Here is a 25389-nt window from a genome sequence, read left to right on the forward strand (position 1 = left end):
CAGTGTTCCATGCTAGCTTTGTATATGCAGGTACCAGAAAGTATGGCCTTTCTTTCAGCACAAACCTTGATCAGCTTCACGAGGTAAGACTGCAACTCTGACTCATTAAGATTTTCAATCCTACTGAGATGCAATAAAATTCTATTGCCCTTGATCTTTGTCATGCGGTGCAGAATGGTCTTGATTGTTCGCACTGGAGTATCTGATGGCCGCTTCTTCCATGATGCCGAAGGAAAATCCTGTAGAAAACATGGGCAAAATAAGAACATAACAAATGTATAAGTATAACTGCAAAGAAAAATTGTACAAGTAACAACTGAAATGCCAACCCTTTCCAGGAGAATTTCTAAACCCATTTTCTCATTCAATGTGAGATCGTCTGCTTAACAAATGCATACGAACACCTGAATCAATTTATCTCACAAAAAATTAATGCATGAATTACACAAGTTTACAAGTAATCATGCATTAATTAACTTTGAAAAGTTCTAATAATCTCAATTTTTCAAGAGACTATGAGCAATAACTACAGTAAAGAAGACAGCTGTTTTCTGGGTTGTTGCGCCGTGTAGTCTGGTAGAAGTTTACTGACGTTTCAGAGATCCTTGCTGCCTCCATCATCTGATGATGGAGGTAGCAAAGACTATACAGAATAAAACCAGCAGCTGTCTCTTAGTCAAGTTACTGGAAACCATACAATGCAATGACACTATATTTATATATAAAGAACTCGAAAAGACGAGCTCAACAGACTTTAATAGATTGTGTGGGAATGCACAACATCCAACCAACCTTCAGAAACATGTGAATGTCACAGAGGACTATATCAAAGTCAGTCTCTGCTTCCCAAAGAGGAAACATCTTCACAACTTTCCACAGGCACTTCATTACAAGATCCATAAATCGAGGTGATGACGTGGAATTTCCTGCACTCTCGTACAGGAGTTTGATCAGAGCGCTGTAAATCAGAGCATGAAGTTAGAAATAAATGATTGTGGTGGTCCCCTGGGATGATGAACAATGCAGTCTGATAGATAATGACCATGTTTCAGATGAGCTAACTGCTTCCATCATTAGAGCTACTCATATTTTGTGGGAACTAAAGCCCCTGAAATGGTGAACAAATTAATGGGACTGAAAAAATGTAATTACAGGAAAACATATATCCAGAGAATGTGAATGAGGTTTTACTGTACACAGTGAATAAAAATGCAGGGGATTCAAATGATGCTCACCTGTTGACTATTTGTATCCCCATGAATATCAAGAGTAGGGTAGGGCAGCTGTCAGCTCCTAATTGAGCACTTTTGATGTGAGGGACCCAAGATTCCAGATGAACATATTGGTTGAATACACATATGAAGAAGAAGTGAACCTGATTCATGATGAGTATGTCATTTTTATTATGTATTAATGAAATATTATACTTACCATGTGATATTTGTGTGATCAGAACGCTCAATAATGCGCACTACCAATGTGTTGATAATTCGAACATATGACTCTCCACTCTCTAACTGTTCCATATGCTTATTTACCAACAGACTGATTAGTTGCTCAATGAGATCACATAATACATCTTTTGAGACTTGACGAGAGAGGGTGCTATTGCTATAAAACTGCAAAAAAAATGTTTTGATATATTAAAAACTGACCTGTAAATAACTCTGTCCAAAATGAGTATGATAAAATACTATAAACAAGCATCAGAATCATTTCACATTTGAGAAAATGCTTTTTGGAATTTCCAGAACATGTTCATTCTTTGTTCTTCATAACAAATTTATTAACACAGCACGATACATTAAAAGGTCTACAGAAACTACATACTGTAAGTACTGAACTGTAAAAAATAACCTCTAAATGAATTCTTGCTTCCATTTTGCAAAGTGGAAATGAGTATTTCAAATAAAAACTACAAGCTGGTTTGTATGCTACATCAATACATCAGCATTCATCATCAATATTTGACTGCCTTCTACTGTGGTTTTCTTTGGTGCATTTTGTCAATGGAAAAGCCATGCAAATGGGGTTTCATATTCTGCCTACTGCCAACATAAATTCTGAGGTAAACAAAACTGCCTTTCCCTCTTATGCTTTCACTCACCGACATCAGCAACATAAAAAGGACTCGGAATGCCCTCGTAACGTCTCCTCTGGGAGTGCCCACACGGTGGTCTGAGGTCAGCAATCGAAGTTGCATGACACACCCCAGTATCACTTGGTCTACTTTTCTATCCAATTTCATTGCCTTATCCGTCTGTAGCAATGTGTCCAGCTGGATGGCAGTTTGGATTGCCAGCCTTATATCAGGGCAGGCAATGTTAGGTATGCAGGAATCCAGTAACATGTCTGTCTTCTCATCCAAGTTATGTAAAAGCTTGAGTTGGTAAGGTTGTAATACTGGTGGTGGTGACAGAGTTGGATAACTAAACAAAACAAAATCACAAACCATAAAATTTAAACAGCCATATCTGATATGATAAATTAATAAAAATAACTAACAAACTGACTCTGATAAATTCAGATATTTTGTTTCCAACATACAGCTAACTTCACAATATGTGTTAGCTTTTATGTTTATATAAATGAATTATCAAATTATAAAGAAAAACCCCCCTCAGCATTTCATAATTATATAAGAACCAGAAAAATAACAAATTAATGATTTTAAATCAGACTGCAGAGTACAAACTAACCCAACAGAAACATTGTCTGCAAATGTAAAGGTAATTTAAATTAAGTTTGTATTACAAATTAATTCTGTTAAACCACAGAACAAAGAATAGATTATACCAATTTCCTCCAATAAACTGCAACACACTAAGAACACCTTACAAATTTAAATGTAAAGTAATGGTGCTTTGCTTACAACTAAATCTTCTAGACCTCCATAGTGACAATGACTACCTATGACAGGATAAAAGAATCAATTTCAGACTTATCTTTTTTTGATTTGACAACAACTATGAATTACTAAAAGAAAGTGCAACAGATCCACTTCAAATGCTGTGAGTATGTCATGAATTGTTTTTCACTGACATCACACAAAGAAAGAAATCTCTGCACAATGGAATTACATACATGAAATGAACAAAACAAAAAGTCATGAACAAAGGAGTGTGCTTATTAGGAACCCAACATTGATGACAAATGGCAGAACAAAATATGTACACACACATACATGCACCCGCACACACACACACATGCCCACCCTCCAAGTTTATATATATATTTCATAAACTTTGATTCTAATTTATAATTGAATCTGGTAAGTTTTAACACTCACACACAAAATAAGAAAACAGTTACACTTGCAATTACCTACACAAATGTCATAACACTCTGCTTCTAGATCATATATACAGCCTGAAGTTCGCCCACTGAGGCTAAAACATGTTGCCTTCAAAGAATATCAAAGCTTTCAATATCGTGAAGTGAGATGGCTACAAAATTTGTTATTTATATACTTTCATATAAATATACATAACAGGATGCATGAGTGTGATAACACATTGTAATCAATGTGTGGTGCATGCAATTTCAACCCAATACTTGCCATACCTTGAGTAGAATGGGTCCAGAGGGTTGTAATACAGGTGTAAAGGATCTAGCCCCATTAAACCATAACTTACTGTACTAGAAACAAATTAAAGAGAAGCAACGGATACATTCAATTATACTCCCCTCATAAATTACTGACATTAAAAGAAGCCAACAATTATTATATTTCTACTCTAGTAGCAATTACTTATAAAATAAGACAGAGGTAGCACACATTATTTGTGAAACAGTATCATCATGCAAATTTGTGCACTTCTTAAACCTCTTTCACTTACTGTTCCTGATTTAATGACATGAAACAGAATGCAAGATTATTTGCCACAGAACACTGCACAAAAGTGTCCTATTTTATGGGACAATTTTAACATTTGTATCACGATGCCTCTACATAAGGGTATCAGATGCATCTCACAATAGTTTTAACAGTTTACCTGCTATTTGGCAGTAGCACATGTAATGACTTACCCTGTATTCACATTTGGTATGCTCACAGGAGTATCATCAATAATATCATGTAAATCAAATTCTGCAAGTTTAGGAGCATTTAAATTCACTCCATGCCCCTCAATACGTTCCAGCAAATTGATGTCCAAGCCAAATGGCCCTGTTGAGATTGGCCTTGGTTTTGGTACAGTACTCCTATAAAATAAGAAGAATAAAAACTTTCACATAATAAAGAATAGAATATTACTTCACCATAAGCACTACTAAAAACTGAACAATGTTATTAATTAAAAATTAAATTAAATCCGTGGCTTAACAGCTCCAGAGAGCCAAAGCCGACTAGCTTGAGTGCTGGCCTCACGTTCACATGCCTAAGCAGAGGTGAACGATCATCCAGCCAAATATAGGGTGACGTGTGGTCAGCACGACAAACCCCCAGCCATTGCTAGCTTTCCTGACCGGATTACGCTACTCATTGTAGCTCCCCAATTTCCTCACGATGCTGGGATGGCACCGGTCCCATACACTGGTCAAAAGCTCATGAGAAAATTTCTTCTCCCCCGAGACTTGAACCAGCGCGCATCCGTATCGCCAGTCCGAAGAGGGACGCAACTACATACATGGTTCAATAAATTATGTAAAGGGATGTACCTCATTGTTGGTGGGGGAGGTGGTGGAGATTCTTCTCTTTCAATTGTTTCCTTTTTGATGGTGCCTTCACTTCCCTGACGCACCATCTTCTGAGGCTGGGGTTGTTGCAACTGCTGCTGTTGCTGTTTAGATACGTTTGGAGCTCGTGTGACCTTGTTTTTTGCAGCTCGCTTGATACGTTCTTCTAGTAGAGACAAATCTTTGTCTGAGATCTACAAAAGTACAAGTCATAATATTTCACCTATATTAAATAAATAACATATAAGGACTCTGGTACTAGGAGAACAAACAAAATAAAACTAATTTGTAAACAATTTGTGACAATGGTAGATCATTATAAGAAAATTATGTTAGGCATATCTACGAACTGAGATGACTTTCACGTTCTCAGGTGTTTGCTCTACTGCATCTTCTGGGTATTCCCAATGGTCTAATGGTTAGTACTACTCTATTATTAAAAAAAACACAGTTTCACTCCCAACTGTTGCCACTAATATCAAATAAGTAACAAAATCTGTCAGTATCGTGATAACCAACCACTATAAGATCAAATATACCTCATACCAAGTTTCACATTCGTACAAAATAGCAGATAAAACTATAGTTTTGTATATTTAAGCTATATATTTTTAGATAGCATGTGCAAAGACAATGCCCAAACTACAACTCATTTAATCAAGGTACTAAAAGAGAGCGAACACAAGTGGTGAATATGAAAACCTCATGCACCTTGCAGGTGATCTGACATTCATGAACACACTTTTCATGATGGCAAAATCAGAGTATGCGCCTTCATAGGAGTCATCTCATATAACACGGTCTCAATACCTCAACTTAATAAATGATAACTAACCAAAGTAGTATTGCAAAAGAAAAATATATTGATGGAAGAATTGTTGTCTGTAGTGACAAAATGACAATGTAAAAATGTAAATTACCTGTCCAATCATTTTGTATACTTTATCTTGTTCTATGAAATATGCTTGTACTACACAGTTCAGTGCTGCATTTCTCACAGAATTGTCACGGTCTGAAATCTGGCGAGCTATTTCTTTCAGTGCAGCACTGGGACTAGGGTGGCAAACTGTCACTCCATAGTTTTCAATAAGTGATCCAAGTTGCTCAAGACATTCTGAAGAATGAAAAATTCCAATCATTAGTGTCACCAAAATATAAAATGTTCAATTACAAAATTATAAATCATAACATAGCTTATTTCACACAAAGCTCAAATCAAACCCTACAGAACAATAAAATTTTATAACTGATTAATTACACTTTAAAAAAAGCAAATATAATTTTTCATTTAAAGAACAAAAGAAAAAGCTTAAGTGCATAAATTTTTAAGAAAATTTCAGAACGTTTTCTGTTTTCTACTTTAGGGTACTTTTACAATTTGGGCACAAATTATGACCCTTTACTTAAAAAATTACTCACCAGTGCGCTGTCTGGCATTTTTTGACTTCAAACCTTCCATCACATACACGAAGAGTTTTGTAGCTGGATACACTTGTTCCATCTGCCTGAACAGTGCTCGGACACCATTCCGAACAGCATCCTTAGGATCTCCAATCTATAAATACCCAAAGTATGCTCCATTATTATGCAACATTTGGAAGACGTGTATAAAATAAACATGTAATGGGGAAGTCATATCTGTTCATTTGCATATCCACAGATTTCATTTCTGACAAACTACAGGTGGATTTCAGAAAAATTCAGTGTTGGCATCCTACACCAAGAACTGACAACAAATTTTTTTTTGCATTGAGTAATATCACCCTACTTTACACGACGTTCAATCAGATTTGTGTGATCTCAAAAACAATTATGTACCCACAAACACTGATATTATTTTACTAAACTGCAAGCTGAAGCTGTAGCAATGTAAAAATTTTCAAAGAGATAATTTAAATAAATATGAAGAAGAAAAAAATTACTGAATGTCTCACCTTCAGAATGAGATATGGAATAAAAGATGAGGCCTCATTATCAAACATGTTATATCCCTCTGTAATCAACATAGTAAACACAGTCTGCAAATACTCAAGTCCTTTCAATAATACTGATGGATTAGTGTCGAAGAATCGCAGAGTCAACCACTTCAAAATCAAATCCAAATTGGCAACTGTTGCACTTTCGTTATTGGGCAAGTCCTGAAATTCAAATGGAACATCATCACTGCAATAAACTTTAAATGCTAAACAATTTTAAAATTAATTTTATGCACAAAGTTATTTAATCACCCATTTAAAACTGTACACATAAAAATGTGGCCTTTTATACTAATTCAGGATGGCACATGACCAATACGTTGTAAGGAAAGACAGGTTTTTCATCAACTATGCATATTTACCTCTGCTCCACAAGACAAATGTAAAGACACTTCCTCTTTGGGAACTTTGTACAATTCATTTTGAGAGCAATTAACATGAAGTTCATCACCCAGAGATTGGCACAATATTGCAATAAGCTACACTAGGTGAAATAGTCAAGTGGATGTTTTCTTAGTGAAAACTACTAAGAATCTAGTTTCTCATTAGCATGGATCCTGTACAGTGATAAAGTAAGCTTCCTGCACAGCACAACAGACAGTGGATGTATATTTTGCTATATCCCAGTTTACTGTAGTGTGTGTGTGTGTATATATATATATAGACAAACACACACACACAGGTAGCTCTTGATTTGTGCCGATTCAGAATAACACCACTTTTGAAACCAGCAAGTCAAAAAGTGAAGGGGGAAGAAAAGAAAGGAAAAAACAAAACAACAACAACAAAAACTATTATTTATAATGTTTTACAATGTATCTTGTACTGATTCTTATACTAAATCATAATTCTTACATCAGTGATTTTGAATAAAAATTATAAACAGTCACCTCTACAATTACATATGTTTCATTAACGTGAATTTGCTCCAATGAAATCGATGAATCAGTAAAAGGTGTTTGTGAAATGCAAACTTTTGCATATGTGAGTTTGCTCTTATGCAATTTCATTCCTGGCACTTTAAACTTTCAAAGTACTAATTTAATCTCTGCGGAGGTACATGGGTTATTTTTACTACGCGATTTTTTATAGGTCGGCGTCTTACATGAATGCAACTATCGCATAACAGCAGAGATGACTGCACACATCAATCACATGAAAGAATCGCAGTGAATCGCGGGGACCAACGAATTTCCGATTGTAAGTGTATAAGATACATTTCTTAAATTCCCTTTATTTTATTTACGTTATTTCAGAGCTTTAAACATAATGCCATTATATTACTTGTCGATGTTTGGGTGCTGGAAGTGCATGTCATTTTGACTTCCCATGGATTTGCATTATGAAAGAGTTTCAATTTACGCCAATTCCGTTTATGCCGGTTCATCCAGGAACGCATCCCCAATGTAAAATTCCACACTTTAATATAAGATCTTCCATATTTACAGACCACACAATTTTACATATCATCCAATATATAACACAGGTGACCACATTTCATGACTCATCAGTCAATAATAAACAAGCAATCTCATATTTTATAGCCAGAACTGGATGATACTGCAATGTCAAATTTCACACTTATGATGAAGCCTTACTTACCTCACTTAGTGAATCAATGGCTTTAAGATGGAATTTAAAGTCTGAATGGAACATATATGTCAATAATGTCTTATTTACATTTGCAACTGTCATTTGATCCTTCAGCAAATCCACAAATTCTTCTCTTGGAGTAGTGAAATTCCACTTTAAAACCTGAAAAAAATGCCATATCGCAGAATGTAAATTTATAATTTGTAATCTTTCATCTTATTAAGGCAAAATGTGAACAGCATTATAAAAATACCTTCAGTTTCTGCTCATCAATTAATCGCTGGTGTTTCAAGTTGTTGCTCTGAAGAAGTGGTGATGTATCAATATCCTCATCCTTTTTACGACCACTTGATTTAGATGCTCCAATGACCTTTAACATAAACACCAACAACTACCCTTACCAAGCACAGAATAAGAATGTGTCACACATAAACCCCACATAGACATGCACCATTCAACACAGAGATTTATCAATTTACGTTCATAATTCATATGGCAGCAATGACTGTATTTCTTTCATAAATTGTTCAGCTTTTCTAGAAATTTAAAGTTCAAACCAAAATGCGTATGAAGATGGCTGTCTCCTGTGTTGTTGCAGCATATAGTTTGGTAGAAGTTTACCTAGATTCAGAAGCCCTTGTTGTCTCCATCATCAGGGCCCGATGACAATGGAATCAAATCTGAATGCAATGTGGTTAAAGGTACTCACACAGTTAATAGTATAATAGTTCTCAAGAAGTGTGCGCGTAAACACAACAAACGAAACTCAACATAAAAAGTGATAGTGGAACCACGGTTCCGGAGAATTTGACGTAAATACGTCTTTACGGAAAGGAAGTGTATATATTGGCTTTATTCTAAATATTTCCTTTATACATGCTTTACAAGTCAGATAAGTTTGATTAAGACATTGCTTATTTAACTTTAATTAGTTACGCTTAAGATGGGTCTGTGGTAGCTGAATGTAATGTAAAGTAATGTAATGTTTTATAGGTAACAACAATGCCGAGTAAACAAATGACGTTTCCTAGGTAACAATAATGCCGAGTAAACAATTGACATTTCCTAGGTAACAACAATGCCGAGTAAACACGACGTTCCCTAGGTAACCAGGTTACACTTTTTTGCCGAATGACCCTTCCTTATACACGTATTTACGTCAAAAAAGTTCTTGAACTCACTTTTCCTTTAGCATTCTTTCCAGATGCCCCTTTTACAACTCCACTCCTCACAACCTTGCTCGGCTCTGCATCATCATCAACAGTAACAGACGCTCCTGTCTTTTTAGGTGGCAGAGATTTCTCTGGTAGATTAGGACGAGCCTTGTCAAGGGCTGCGATCACAACAGAGCGAGATCCAGTCTGTTAACAAAACATCACATCAATAACAAATACACCAACAAGGAATTTATTGACTGGTTACATACCAATTAGGTACTAAGATCACTTATTACACTAAAATGAAATCAAATTTCAATGGGATTACAAATTTTAGAGATTAAAAAGAGGTAAAGGTAGCTACCATATGCCTATGCACATTGTGAAGCTGTATCAGGTACATAAAAAATAAGATCTATATACTTTCAAATACACATGGAGATGTACAATGTTAACAGTGGCCAACTCTGAACCTATACCATCCTGCAGGTAGCCATACATATTTGGCAATTTAACAAAGTAATAAAATTAACATAAGCCCATTCACCACTGAAGTGCTCAGCAAACATATACACATGCATCTCAAGAAGTTCCACAAAGTCAAAATGGATAAACAGATCTTAAAGTAAAATATTTAATTGTCACAAACACTTGCTTTCAATTTCTCTGAGGCTTTGGCCATTGTCGTATATCCCAAGTGTATCATAAATGGAACGATAGCTTCCTGGGCATTTTTCCTCACATCTGCACTACGATCCTCCACATTTGCATACAAGTGTGGTAGACAGATCAACAATTCATCCTTAGAGATAGACCTGGGTGGCACTGAAAAAATAAATTAGCATCAAATTAGTCACCTTTAATGTCATAAAATTGATCTTACTGTTACCAAATAAAGATCAGTTGTACTGTAAAAAGTTGAGCCACCCCAGACACATGTTTTGAAGGTATTTGTGGGGGACTAGAGGAGGTATAACTCCTACTCATTCTTGACCTCAGCACTAGATGGGGGTGAGAGGTCAGCATCACATGTTGGTCACACTTTAACTCCAGGGAAATGACCACCTGAAACCCATCTAATAGGATGTAGGGTGGACCCCAGATCCAGTCTGAACAGAGGCCTCAGAAAAATCTGTCCACGAATCCCACATGGATTACACTGGGAGTAAACCCAGGCCTCCACAAAGCGACTATATTTTGAAACACAACGAAACTAAAAATAAAATAAACTCATCCCTGATATTTAATTGAACACTACAGTATACACAAGTATGCTCCACTCATTCTGTGGCAGCAGATGGATGCGAGTAGTTAGCGTCATTCCTGGCTACTTTATTTCTGAGGTAACAACCCCAGGATCCACTGGAGAGGAATGGGCATCACAGCTGGTCTGGATGATATAGCGAAGAGTAAATCTGGCACTGCTGGGCATGGGAATCAAACCCTAGTTGCCAAGCCTGAAGCCAGTCAGACTGAGCTATCCCAGTTCTACATTAACTACTTGTAAAAGTGTCTGATGTACCTGTACATTATCATGAATACAATATCCAGATATTTAATTTTATATACTTACATGTAGGAAGTATTTCTGTAAGCCATGCCCAAAGTTCTATTCGCAGGGTTGGGCTCCCTGACTTAAGGGCATCTCCAATCATTTCTCCATCAAAGAACTCTTTAAATCCGCACTGCTGACCCCAAGCATTGACACATGCTGTTGCAGAAGAACGGATCCAAGGCTGAAATGGATCAATAGTTTCTTTAGAAATCTTTAAATACAATCTTTAACATAGTGAAAGTTCCTTACATTCTAAAAATTTTAACTACGTTATTATGCTGTCAATTTATACTAAACTCTCTTCATGGTAATATCTGGTAATGATTTATAGGGAACTGATGACACAGATAAACAAACTGAACTCAAAATCATAAATTTGAATACTAGCCCAGACATAAACAGTTTCCTGCTACTGGTCTACTATCTAGTTTGTGTCAGGACAAACTGAGTGATTTCTACTTTTCTACAGCTGGTAATGTAATATGGTTTCTTGTTGGTATAACTTATTTATCCAGGTACCCTCAGTACAATCTAGCGAAAAAAATACTGCACACTTTTCATAATAATAGAAGACTGACAAAGTCTGAAAATCAAGTAATATTAATTGCAAGAACAAATACCAAATACTAATCCATACAGAAAGTTGAAATCAATGTCTAATGCATCATTCAGACACTTCTGAAGTGCATATTGATATAAAATGCTTTACCTTACTGTCTCCCATTCCCTGAAGCATGCCTGGGAACAGAGTACGCACATGACGTTTACACTGAACACCCATGGCATTAACCAATGACTGACAGATCGTAATTGCAGCAGCCGCTATTTTACTGTTACTGTCAACAAGACGCTGTGATAGAACAGTAGGCAGCTCACCCAAGTTGTTTGATACCAATTTATTCTCACTCAAAATATTTGCCACCTTCTGCAATGCCTCATTCCGCACCTGGACACAAAAAATATGGTAATTTTTCTCACTAGTATATATATCCTTTACACAGTATAGCTGTAACTGGCATAACAACATAATGTCTCCCATTTCACATTGTAATATGCATTATTAAGCTATCTTAGCCATACAACTTTTATTTCTGGAATTAAAGCAGGATTTACACAGAAAAAGTTACATGTAACTATTGAACAAAATACATACAGTGTGTCCGTAAAATAATGGTGGGGTAACAAACAGTCATAGTTTTGGAACAAAGCACGACAGAGACATGAAATAAACGTCAAAATAAAGAGAAACTCTCCAATTTTTCGATACGTAAACAGGTTCTAGCGCATGCGCGCTGTTACAAGGTCAATAGATAATGATGAGGAATTTTTAGACAAGTTTTTGTTCAGTGATGAGGCTACATTTCATGTTTCGGGACGAGTCCATCGGCATAATGTTAGAATATGGGGTAATGAACCTCCATATGTCATTATGGAACATCAACGTGATAGCCCAAAAGTTAATGTGTGGTGCGCAATTGGACGAGACAGAGTTATTGGCCCCTTCTTTTTTGCTGAAAAATCTGTGACGGGAAAGAATTTCCTGGATATGTTAGAAGGGTATGCAGTGCCCCAAATACCAGAGAATTTCATTCTCCAGTTAGATGGAGCTCCTCCACATTTTGCCACATTCGTGCGGGATTACCTAAACCAAACATTTCCTCAGCGATGGGTCGGACGAGGAGGGTGGATAGCCTGGCCTCCACGCTCTCCAGATCTTACCCCTATGGATTTTTATTTGTGGGGTTATGTGAAGCAACAAGTGTTCTCTGTCCAAATAACAAATTTGGACCATTTGAAAGAGCGGATCACTGAAGCTGTTTCATAAATCACACCGGATGTTCTCGGTCGTGTATGGCAAGAGCTTGAATATCGTCTTGATGTCTGCAGGCCAACTAAAGGAGAGCATATCAAAATCTACTGAACAGGCAAAATTCTTGGAGAGTTTCTCTTTATTTTGAAGTTTATTTCATGTCTCTATCGTGCTTTGTTCCAAAACTATGACTGTTTGTTACCCCACACTGTATTTACTACTTTTTAAATTTCCAAATAAATCTAGCTTAAAGCATGCTTACACAAACTAGTTTAACTACAATATTTAAAGTGTTTGCGATTATGACTTGCATAATTTGGAAAGAAAGTGAAAGCATTCAAAAATAACTCTTTCTGTTTCAATGTGTTTGTTTTATTAGCATTAAATAGTAAATGTTTTGGGAAGACATCTAATGGTTACTGTACAAGGGGACAAAGCAGATTACTATAAGACACAATTCAATCTAAAATTTATACAATTCAATAATTAAATATTTAAATTAAAATAAAAAATTAATATATCACATTATCCTGGACCAAAAGACATACCTTCCTGTAAAAAAACATCAGTATGCAAGAAACCTAGAGCCAAAAAGAAAAATACAAATAGGAGCATGCTTACTTTCCAGTTTCTGTCTTGTAGTTCTGACAAAAGACTATCTGTGATATGAGAACTGATATCGACATGGGGCATCAGATCATGAATATTCAGCTTTTCATTTACTGGTCCTTCAACATCCTCTCCATCATCATCATCATCCTCCTCCTCCTCCTCTTCTCTATCAATTTTCTTACTTAATCCTCGGATGGGAACTGGTGGGGCTTCCCCAGCATGCTGTAAGTAAACAGAAAGCAATCACAAAAGTTGGTGGCAATGCAATTCAATGATCTTCATGCTATTATACCCAACTGGAATGTTGAAAAAATTAATCTCTGGGGTGACAAGTAAGCAGGGAAAGTGAGCAGACATAAGAGAAGAGTTTGGAGGACAAAGAATGACTTAATTTACAGTTTATTAAACGACTCTTTCAGTATCTCAGATTATAAGTGTCAAATGAAAGGATGATTGTGAATAATGAATTAGAAAGGATGTGGAAGGAAGTGGTCATGGCCAAATTTAAGGTACTATCCCACAATTCACTTGGAAGGACAGTATAACTATGAATGTTGTTGGTTGGGTTGCATTTTGTATGGTATACTCTATGCACTGGTTATGCTAATTTACCAACTTTTCATGAACAAAACAGAATTCAGAGCCTACATCTCAATGTCAGTGACTCCTTTTAAACTGCTCACAAAATTGACATCGCAATTATATTTCTAAATATACGGAATGATGTCCGACTTCTTTTAATTGCATCTGGGGAAGAAAATCCACCTCTTACGACAATTTGTTAACTTTACATACATACACAACTTTAAAATGTGGCCACAAAACTTCTACAGAAAGAACAATAATAAAAAGTAAAACCCCAATCTTTCTCTTGACTCAAAATATACAATCTGATTTCACACATGCCTCAATGAAAACACAACCAAGTTACAGATCACAAAATATGAAATTAATTCTGTTTACCTTAGCAAATTCTGCTTTAATCTGCTGCTGTAACTGTGACTTCTCATCTTCGAAGAACACTGATAGCTGTGATCCTAAGTACAGGTACAGAGTTCCTATTAAATTTATGGCAACACTACGTACAGCAGGATTAGAAGCACTCACTGCCTTCTTCACATTGTCCATTATAGGCTTTGGCTGGACACTGAAAGATAAAACAAAAGCAATATGTCAGAAATAAAAATTAAAGCAAGTTACAGAACTTCTAAACCAGTGATGGAGTCCACAGCTTAATTTATACCAGTCTGCAAATTTTAAACAGCACCATGTGTGCAAGTTCGCATGCATGTATTATTTTATATATGTTATCAAAGATGGAAAAAATTACTGTTTTACAAGCAACAGTTTTTAGTTGTTGTTGGTCTTCAGGGGTGTAATGCCATGCAGACTTGTACACAGATACCAACATCTTCAGGGTTGAAGTGAAGATGGGGACAATAAGTTCCTCTGAAGCATTTGTATCAACATGTCAACATGATGTTACAACCCAGAAGACAAACATTTAAATACATTTAATACAGCTATACACAAATAGCCTTAATCATACTCAGATTGCCAACCTTTGAAATCCAAATTCTCTGATGGCAGTGGAAAGCCAAGCTAGTGCTTCTTGCTGTACCTTGGGGCTCTTCTGAGTAAATGCAAAATTCATCACCTCAGTGGCTACCAATTCCAATTTAGTAGCCTCAGCAAGTGATGTTAGGGTTTCTGCTGCCAGAGTTCCATTCTTAACATCTCCAAGTTTGTCTGCAATGTCAGTTATACAATAGTCCAGGACAGTACTGAAAAAAATGAAAATGTTTGATCATTATACAATCTGTGGATCTGGCTGTAATGGAACTAGTTGAGTCAATGACATTGGTTATTTGTAACAATCAATACATTACAGAAATACAAATTAAAATTATTAGATCACACTATACAGCTCCAGATGATAAGGCAATCAACAAATAATGAATTGTAGAGAATTTGAGGCCTAATTTAAGATATTATAGCAGCATCTGCCTGGAGGGAATGAGTAAAACCACAAAACCTCAGTCCAAAGATCTGAATCCAAGACCTCCCAAATTTGAAGCAATGGTGCTAAGCACTTGGTTGTGACATCTGGTACAGTTGGCATAGAAACAAAGAACAATTAGTTAACACAGTCTCTCCTGAAACCCAGAAAACTTTACATCAGTGAATGGCATGAGGGGTGCATAAAAAGTCAAATTCCAAGACTCCTTGGCCACAACCACACCTCCTGACAGCAGTCTAAAAGACATAAAAATTCAAATACTCTGTCACTAACAGTATGCTGCAACATTTAAAACCATATGCTTGTATGCCATCACAATCTCTTGAATGTTCATGTTATCTTACAGCATGCTCGAGGGATTTTCCCTTATATTTTCAATAAAAAGCACATGATAATAAACTCCATAAAGCAGAACCCTTCTTGATAGGCTATCAAGCACTCAACTAGTTAAAAAATTACCCGGCTTTACAATAATTCATTACCATGTTCACAAGAGCCCCATAATCGGACCACAACCCAAACCAAATTAACCGAGTCCATATTCTCACATTCAACGTCTTTAAGATAAATTTTAATACCGTCCTCCTTCCCTGACATTTCTAACAGGTACTATTTGTATACAATTTTAATTATATTATCATACATAATTAAATAAAAACCTTGTAAATCGAGCATTTTCTGCCAACAGCTTCACAGCTTCAAGCCGGGCTTTTAGAACTTGGACGTTTGTATCCTTTAATCCAGGCTTCTTATTCAATGTTCTGATTATAACTTGAGTTGGAATTTCAGTTTCTATTTCTACCACCCACTGAAACAATAAATGAAGTGAATAAACATCACAAAGCCAATTACAAAAAAATGCATCTCTATTCTAGAAAGTTTTCAGTACTATGATAAATGAGCATCCAGTGGAATAACTTTTCAACAACTTCAGCTTTATTGGGAAAGACAGAACGTAACCTGCGACTCCAAAAATGAGGATCCTTCTTGAAAAGCTAATTCACAAGAGGGTATAGAAATTTCATGCCTTTTATTGAACTGAAAAGTGATTAGCACATTCAAAAAAGCCCATATCTGACCCTATCCTCAGCCAGATGAATCCAGCTTACACTCTAATTAATATCCATTATAATATTATCCTCCCACACTTGCCTATATATCCCATACAACCTATCCCTTCAGGTTTTCTAAAATATGGTCTGCACTTCTCATTCCACCAACACATTTTACATGCGAATATAAGCATTACCTGTGTTAACTGTTCCACAGCAGACAGACGAGTTTTCCAGTTCCCATCACTGAGACCTGAAATTATTTCTTCGGAGAAGATAGCAGATGCCTTTTCATCGACTTCTTCTTGACCAAGATTTCTTTCAGCAACTTTTGCAGGTGCTTTCCCTTTGCCAGCTGGAGCACAACCAAGCTGTTTTTTCTGTTGTGTCTTCTTTGGTGGTACAGCACCTCCTACTGTAGCTGGTCTCTTGACAGGCTTTGGTGCAACACTTCCTGCCACAACCTTCCCACCTGCCTCTCCATTTCCACGAGCCAGCTTGGCAGGTGCCGTATTGGGGCGATCAGTTTTAGGAACTTTTGATACAATAACAGCCTTATCGCAGCATTCCTTAATCTATTACAAGGGTACAAGTATTAATTACAACACTTTATGTAAACAAACTAGAAAACTCCCTGTCAAGAATGACAGGAAAGTCAAAACAGTGCTTAAAAAAATATTCTTATTGAAAAGAGTAGCAAAACCACATAAAAACTAAAATTACTTATCCTTGCATAATTACAGAGCATATGATTTCATGCTCTGCAATCTCAAATGTGATTGTATTTTGAGGTTATAACTGTGTTGCATTGCATTACACATACAAAATAAGCCCCCCTTAAAAGCATTACCATGGCAATGGTTATATTATCTCTCAAGTCCAAAACCCTTGAACACGAAATGATCACCACACCACTACAATGGTAATAACAGCACACACATTTATGAATATAATCGTATAAGGCCCAAAATCCCTCAACAGCAAATGATCATGAACAAACCAACATTGCTAGATAAACAAGAGAACCCCCAATTTCAGGCAAAACAACTGACTTGTAATAACAATGTGAATTAAGGCCTTCATCATGTAGAAAGAATCACTAGGAATCAATCAACAGAATATGAACCAAAATAAAGAAAAGATATAATATTACCATCGCTATTAAGCATAAACCACTATGGTCAATAAATATATGTCTATCTATATTACAATATAATGCAAAAATTGCAGCACACTTGCCAGAAATCTGTACATTTGACTTAAGTTTGATCTTTAATCACAAAACTATAATCAGGGCAAGAGGATAGCTTTCCAGCTAAGGAGAATCTTCATTCAAAGTATTTAATCCTATCAGCTGTTGGATTAGTGGCAATTTCTTGGACATCAGATTATAGCTACTACTCAAAAACCTTAGTAGCTACAAGAAAAGAGGGAATATGGATACTTACTTTTGTCATCTTAATATTATCTAAATCTGTCATGAAAATCATAATTGGTTTTTCACCAACGACTTTCATAGCTGCACCCAAAGCCTCTGCAGAACTGTCTCTGACAGTTGGGTCTGTAAAATCAAATGATTATGCTGTCATCTCAACTCCAGATCTAACAGATTTTCTTCAAGTTACAATCATCACATTTAAAAAGAGTAATGAAGAATATTAAGGGATGGTAAAAATAAATGGTTTATATTGACTCATTATTAAACAAATTCAATTTCATAAATTCGGAATGGTAACTTAAATGGCCAGAAATGTTTAGCATTTACATCAATTATCGTCTTTTCAGTACAGGTGAACCCCAACTTACGAACATAATGTGTTCTTTGAAACATGTTTGTAAGTTGAATTTATTTCTTCCATAAGATATATTGTTAAATACAACAACACCTTTTACGAAACTACAAACTTTTGAGTGTTCCTCACATCTTAAAAAACAAGCATTTTGAAAGCAGGAACTTAGGAAAATTACAAGAAACAGCTTGACCCCAGTTGATTTGAAACTAGGCCCTCTCAAACATGCCTACAAGAAAGCTGTGAATTCTTTCTTTTCATGTTGACATAATATAAATTCTATTTAGCATGAAGCTCACACTGAACTTATCAATTCTACCTAAAACAGGTTGATGTACAAACAAATTTGCACAATACAAAATACAGAATAAATTTCAAAAAATTCCAAAGGTTTAATTAAAAATATTTGCTGATATGAAAAACATTTAATAACATGCAGGAAAAAATAATTTCTGATAGTAAAATGTGGTATTAGCTTCAAGACGTAGATCTGCATCTTCAATAAATGCATATTATACACAACAGCAAAAACATTTCTGCATGAATATGAGAAATACAGAACCTGATTCATTCAATGTCTTCAGTAATGCTGTGGTATAGGCCTTTAACAGTTTCTTGTTAAGCATTGCTGGCGTGCACTTTGTAAAACATCTTGCTAAAAAGGATGCTGTTTCTGCTTTGACCTGTGGATTCTTGTTTTCTAAAGCGATTAGAACATCCTCCTGAATAGCCTCTATAGTTGTCTGCAATAAAGAGATAAAACTTTAGGACAGTAACAAGATTTTGACCAAACATGTCAATGTCAAATAATATATTACAAAGAAAATAATCAAATGGAGGCCTCACACTCATAAACACAGCGTCAACTGCTTCTCGTAATGCAACCACAACATTCTGTTTCTTCTCTCTGAATTTTTCCAAGATGCATGGAATGCAAAATAGTGCATAAGGCTGAAATCTCTTCTTCAAACCATTTGCCAGTCCTGCCACACACTTTCCTGCCACCGCAACAACCATCACATTTGTATCCTTAGAAATTATCTGAAAACAATACAGAGACAAGAGTAACTAACTCCTTCACCATGAAGATTGCATGCATATTATGATGGAACTCTTCTGAAGACAAAGTGCATCTCCTTGCTTGTTTAAAAATATTGTACTTTCATTCTTTTCTAGTGTGGTTAAAGAGTATACTGTTACCAAATGAAATTGCATACTCACCATTACAAAAAGCTGCAACTCACATTTTAATAAACATAATTGCCTACATTCTCTTATGAGGGTGCAGAAGATGTTACAAAATAGATCAAACCCTAAGAAACCTACAGTAACAACCTCTGCCTTTATTTAACCTTTAAAATGACGGAGATTTAAATGGCAAAGTGGTAGCAGCCCTACGGAGTTGTTTTGCAGGTTTTTAAACTTTTGTGCACGTTCTATGGAAAACTTTAATATTATCTAAAGTAAACATGATAAATTGACGAAATAAAAGCCATATTTATTCGAATAGAACAGAGAATATATAGAGTTTTTTTTTTAAAAATGCGGTTAATACCTTAATTGCCTAAATGGGCCTTAGTAACTTTACTTTCTTCTTTGGAAGCTCATTGGACATGTGAACTAATGACCACACAGAAAAATTTGTTTCCCCTAATTCATTGGTTACACATTATTTTCACCCTTCTTGCTGAGGAATTTGAGAAGCTTTGAATAAGGAGGTCTAAAAAGGAAGCAATCCACTTGACAATAACAAAGTTTATTGATGGTTATGGTTATATTTCCTGTGTTGACAGCCATGGACGACCTTGGCAAAACCCTAGAGAAAGTGAATCAATGTTTACAGCCTCTAAAATAGGCCAAAAGATGTAGCCAAATCTTCTCACAATGTTGCAAGTTTTGAGGTCCCCTCTGGGAAGGGCTGAGTACACAACTTATGTTCCCAGGCCTGGAATGCTAGTAAGATAAAGGTTAAAGAAATCCTGTATAAACAACCAAGGTCACTAAGCCCCTCACAGACTGCATGCATCAGCTACACTGCTGACCACCTTCAACCAACATACGATAAATGATCAGGAAGAACATCAATGAAGAGTGTTAGTTCTATGAGACACCTCACACTGCTGTGGTTAATAAAGGAAGCAGTGTAAGACATCCCATACAATCAAATGCTTCCTTCACATTATGCTGCATGCTGTCCAGGAATCAGGGTCGATGCTGGGGCACGCAGCGTGCAAGCAGCCTTACTTTCTTGAGAGCGCGGACTACATCCCCGTAGTCTCCACTCTCCAGTTTTGGTGTCTGCAAAAGTTGCTCCAGATAGTCCACAGCTTCCTTTCTTTCCTGCCATTTCTTTGCTTCTAATTTCTCATAAAATTCCTTTGACAGTTTTGACAGTATATCCACTGGCTCAAACAGCTCATTTGGGTCTACATCAGGAGCACCATCCTTCTCATCTTCCAACTCATCTGTAGGATAGTAATTGTCATAACTTGTTCAAGAGTTATACAAATACAATACCATTTTCAAATTTATATTAAAAAGTATTATACCATACAATTAGTGAAAAAATAAGTTTCACAGATGACTTCAAGTAAGATACATGGAACTGGAGCAGGTTTTCCTCAGAGTTCTTTCGTATTCCACTGAAATAATTATTTCATTGAACTCCTTACTACAAACAGTTATTCTGATAACAAGTAACACTCTAACCTTCTCCATCCCCAGCTGCTGCAGCTGCTTCGGCAGCCATCTTGGCCTGCTTCTGTTGCTGTGATTTGAGGTAACGAATGGGCAAAGCCTTCTCGCCTCTCACTTTTTCAAATTCTGATTCTAATACTGTTACCTGTATTGAAGGAAAAAAAATTATCTACCTAATTAAAAATATGTAATGAACATGTTAAAACAATATACAAAGTCAACATTTAGGGTACCCTATACATATTGCAGAGAATGGGTAAAAAATTAAAAGATATTTATTAATTAACCATATTCATCGCCCTGCTGACGGAGGCAGTATGACCTCTGAAACGTTGGTTAACATCGACCAGACTACACAGCGCAACAACCCAGAAGACGGAAATCTTCATACTTACCGCTGTGAGAACCTCAAGTCTTACAATTAACCATACTGCTTTAGAAGAGTGCAAATATGACCAAGCTAATGATACATAAGGCTATGTAACTTCGGGTTTTGAGTGAGGTCTGCTTACTCACAGCCCTGATGATAAAGGCAGCAAGAACCTTTGAAATGGTGGCAAATGTCTACCAGACTACATGACACTACAACCCAGAAGACAGCCATCTTCATGTGTATAATGTTCAACATGTTTTAAAGAAAGAGCATCAGTATGTCAGGAAGGATTGAAAAATAACTGGTAATAAGTATTCTAAGACAAAATAACAAAATAAACTTAAATCCATACTTTAAATAAATGCTTCTCTTTCTGCTGAAACTAAATTCTGGAATAAGGCAAAATGCTAGTATGCACTGATTCCACAGAAACTACAACTCAATGAGCAACTATAAGTTTCTCAAATGGTTCTTCACAATGGTGTCAGTTACACATTTTTGATGCTAACGCCAAAATCCAGCTGATATTGAGATTAGTCAGCAGAACATGTCTAAAATTGTCTATGGAGAATTATTTCCTCTGGTAAGTCAACATAACCTTCATGTTGAACATATACCAGACCATTACAGGTAGTGACGGAAGATTATTCAGATGATGTAAAAATCATACTGCGTTTATGTCAAACCTCTTCCACCTATCTCATCTGTCAAAGTTTGCCAGTTGATCATAACACTATTCATTTACAGGATAAAGCTGTCCCACTATATGCCATGTATGCGCTTGGGGGGAGTGGAGGTATAGCTCCCTATTCATTCTTGACCTCAGCACTAGATGGGGATAAGTGGTCATTCATGTTATAAGAATAACACTTACCTGAACTGGCTTAAGAGAATTAAGTTGGGGTTTTAGAGCATCACCGATCCACCTATAAATTTCAATCACCATAGTTTTCCCTTCTTCTCTTACAAATTTGTCTCTGTCTTCTAGTAACACAGGCATCTTCTTTATTAATGGCTTAATGTTTACAACCTTTGGGCCAAAATTCCTGCAAAGAAAATGTCAGACATATTATTAGTGTTAAGTAAACTTACAACAGAGCATGAGGAAGACTAAGTAACATTATTTAAAAAACAACTGTTCACACACATCCCTTTGGATTACAAAGACCAGAGTCAAATACAGGGAAAATCAGGATACTAAACATTATTAAACCACAGCCGAGTAAAATCAATTTCCTTCATCGGTAATTAGATTAGTTGATGAAGTTGCATAACTGCAGTTCTGCAGCAATGAATGTGAGAAAATACATAGTTACCATCACTGTTATTTTGTAATGCTATATCAGCTGTCAAGGTTATATAGTACCAAACAACATATGGCTGGAACAACATATATGATAAAAAGGGAGAGATGTGGAGTTGAAATGTTAAAGATTGGAGGACAGAAGAAAACCAAAAGGACCACAGAATTATCCCATGTTTATTACAAACAGACAATCCCGTTAAGAACACATGGTACAGTGGAATTACTTACTAACAGTAGTACTGAAAGGGTGGGGGGGGAGATGAAAGATACTGTCACATATAACATCCTTCAAGAATAAAAAAACTGTATCGATACCTGAGAGCCTGTGTAACTGCTGAGACACAAGCTGAAACAATCTTTGGATTTTTATGTTCCATTCCTTTCAGAAGTTCCTCCTGAACAGCTTCAAATTTCTCAATTTCTATGTACATGAGAGCAATCTGAACGGCCAGTTCCCTTGTTTTTGCTTTTGGTGCAGCAATGCACTTGGAAATAATTCCAGACATGACTTCTCCAACAGTTCTGTAACCAAACAAAAAAAAAAAATGCTGAACTTATTACCACACACACAAAGTATGATAATCTAACATCCTGTAAGTTTACTTAAGAAAGGAAAATAGGCTGAAAATCACACAGAATAAAAAATTATTTTTGTTATTATATGCTGCATCTATGCGTACTCTATTGAAATGTATATGCTTGTGTTTACTAGTGAAATGTTCAGGCATCTAACAAATTTCATGTTGATTAGTGAATTAAGTTAACATTTGATAACCCCAACCCATAACCCTTGAAAGAAATGGGCTCTTCAAAATATCTCTACTTTTGTTTATGTAACCTGTTGCGCCAAAAAAATAATAATGAGAGAGTTCCCACTCCCTCATAAAGTCAGACTGTGAAAAACATTCTACTCATGAAAAATAATATACACAGCAGATACAAACTAAAGGTGTTTGTGAGAACAGCTTGCTTGGGATAATATTTGGACCTAAGAGGAAAGAAGTGATAGGAGGCTGGACGAAACTGCATACTAAGGACCTTCATAGCATTTATACTTTATAAAATATTATCAGGATAATCAAATCAAGGAGGATGGGATGGGATGGGAAGGGATGGGTGGGACATGTAACATTAATGGAGATGACAAGATATTCATATAAAATGTAGGTTGAAAGACCTGAAAGGAAGAGACCACTTGAAGATGTATACATGGATGGGACAATTTTATTTGAATGGATCTTTGGGTAATGGTTTGGGGGTATGAACCACATTCAATTGGTTCAAGACAGGGACCACTGACTTGTGAATTCAGTATTAAACCTTCAAGTTCCATAAAATGCAGGAATTTCCTGACTAGCTGAGTGCACTACAACTTCTCAATAAGAACTCTGCTCCACGCTGGGTCATTTAGTAAAGTAAAGTAAAGTTTGTCCCACTATACGCCATGTAGGCGCTTGGGGGGAGTGGAGGTATAGCTCCTCTCTTCCTTGACCTCAGCACTAGATGGGGGTGAGTGGTCAGCATCACGCCCCGGCCGGCTTTACCCCCGGGAAAGGACCCCGGTACCCATTGTAGAGGAGGCTGGGTGGGCCCCAGAGCCAGTCTGGACGCAGAGGCTAGAAGAAAAATCCTCTGCCCCCGTCGGGGATCGAACCCCGGTCGTCCAGCCCGTAGCTAGTCACTATACTGACTGAGCTATCCCGGCTCATGGGGTCATTTAGTACCCAGTTGATTATGTTTCAAGATCACAAATTAATTTACAAAGATTCATGTAGGTTCTTACTTGGCAGAAGAAGCAGAATTCTCAACAAATGCAAGCACAGCTTCAAGCCCCTTCTCTTGTGCAACTGCATTGCTGTCAACAACAAACTTCTTAACAAGACCCAAAAACTTGTTGAATTCTGGAGATTTTTCATCATCAATCTGCTGGAACAACTTTGCTGCCTCTTCATAGCCATTGAGTCTTGCTTTCCAAAGCTGAAAAATATATATATAAATGAGTAGCTTCCTTTTTAGAACAAAAAAAATCATAAAAGGAAAAATTGTAAAAAAAATACCTTGTGAACACAACGATCTTCTACTGGTAACTTAATATATTCTGTGTCTTCCTCCATTTTTAAATTGATTCAGTTGACCAAAAAACAGTTTACCTGAAATTAAATAATATAACATTAGTTCAACACTAGCCCTTGTTAAACATTCAGTTCAAAATCGCTAATTTCAGGAACATTTTGAACAATTAATTACAGGAAATTATATGTACTACAGTAGTAAAAACAACCTCATGGCTTATTACATTTCTGTACCTCTGAAACACCAGTAAACTTATACCAGACTACAAAATGCAACAACCCAGATGACAGACATCTTCTTATTTGGCACCATGAGGACCCAAAATTTCACTTAACCAGCCTGCTGACTACTAACATATTTTACTTTGATTTAATTGATATTCACAACCATGTTTTGAAATCCAAACTTCTGTCATCATCAGTACTAAACACAAGGAATAAAAATTTGTAATTTATGCAGGAAGAGTTGAAGCAGATGTTCTAAGTTAGTTCATTTTCAGAAACCAGAATTATTTCTTAGACTAGACTATGTTGACCTTCTTCCTTTAACTCAGCAATAATTCATCTAACTTGCAAATGAGATGCAATTTAAGACAAGACCAACTAGCCTGAACATAGGTTTCCTTGTCTATGCAGTAACAGTATCAAGTAGGCCACTACCACTTCCTTTCAAAACCCTCAACTCAAAACTTTCTATAA

General features: G+C 36.2%; 1 protein-coding gene across 10 annotated transcripts in view; it reads right to left on the reverse strand.

Annotated features, from left to right (window-relative positions):
- Window positions 1-25389, reverse strand: part of msps (msps cytoskeleton-associated protein 5) — a 39984-nt gene that overhangs the window by 6354 nt on the left and 8241 nt on the right. For 9 of the 10 annotated variants that reach the window (XM_022080172.2, XM_087347624.1, XM_087347622.1 and 6 more), the window contains 30 exons: window positions 24676-24768; window positions 24402-24595; window positions 22934-23140; window positions 22187-22358; window positions 20952-21084; window positions 20487-20707; window positions 19089-19283; window positions 18805-18985; window positions 17901-18013; window positions 16650-17027; window positions 16060-16208; window positions 14943-15164; window positions 14344-14527; window positions 13390-13602; window positions 11668-11904; window positions 10977-11139; window positions 10059-10228; window positions 9428-9607; window positions 8500-8616; window positions 8256-8408; window positions 6612-6815; window positions 6097-6232; window positions 5598-5791; window positions 4660-4871; window positions 4030-4203; window positions 3565-3639; window positions 2108-2429; window positions 1432-1619; window positions 793-958; window positions 66-239 (listed from right to left, as the gene is read on the reverse strand). In XM_022080172.2, coding sequence (XP_021935864.2) covers window positions 66-239; window positions 793-958; window positions 1432-1619; window positions 2108-2429; window positions 3565-3639; window positions 4030-4203; window positions 4660-4871; window positions 5598-5791; window positions 6097-6232; window positions 6612-6815; window positions 8256-8408; window positions 8500-8616; window positions 9428-9607; window positions 10059-10228; window positions 10977-11139; window positions 11668-11904; window positions 13390-13602; window positions 14344-14527; window positions 14943-15164; window positions 16060-16208; window positions 16650-17027; window positions 17901-18013; window positions 18805-18985; window positions 19089-19283; window positions 20487-20707; window positions 20952-21084; window positions 22187-22358; window positions 22934-23140; window positions 24402-24595; window positions 24676-24732 — 5484 coding nt within the window. In that variant the 5' untranslated portion in view covers window positions 24733-24768. The remainder of the gene's footprint in view (window positions 1-65; window positions 240-792; window positions 959-1431; window positions 1620-2107; window positions 2430-3564; window positions 3640-4029; window positions 4204-4659; window positions 4872-5597; window positions 5792-6096; window positions 6233-6611; window positions 6816-8255; window positions 8409-8499; window positions 8617-9427; window positions 9608-10058; window positions 10229-10976; window positions 11140-11667; window positions 11905-13389; window positions 13603-14343; window positions 14528-14942; window positions 15165-16059; window positions 16209-16649; window positions 17028-17900; window positions 18014-18804; window positions 18986-19088; window positions 19284-20486; window positions 20708-20951; window positions 21085-22186; window positions 22359-22933; window positions 23141-24401; window positions 24596-24675; window positions 24769-25389) is intronic. The other variant, XM_022080174.2, reaches the window with a different exon arrangement.

Source organism: Zootermopsis nevadensis, unplaced genomic scaffold, assembly GCF_977971745.1.
Source record: "Zootermopsis nevadensis isolate Lab colony 2312 unplaced genomic scaffold, Znev_1.0 Znev_ptg000012l, whole genome shotgun sequence".
Classification (NCBI taxonomy): domain Eukaryota; kingdom Metazoa; phylum Arthropoda; class Insecta; order Blattodea; family Termopsidae; genus Zootermopsis; species Zootermopsis nevadensis.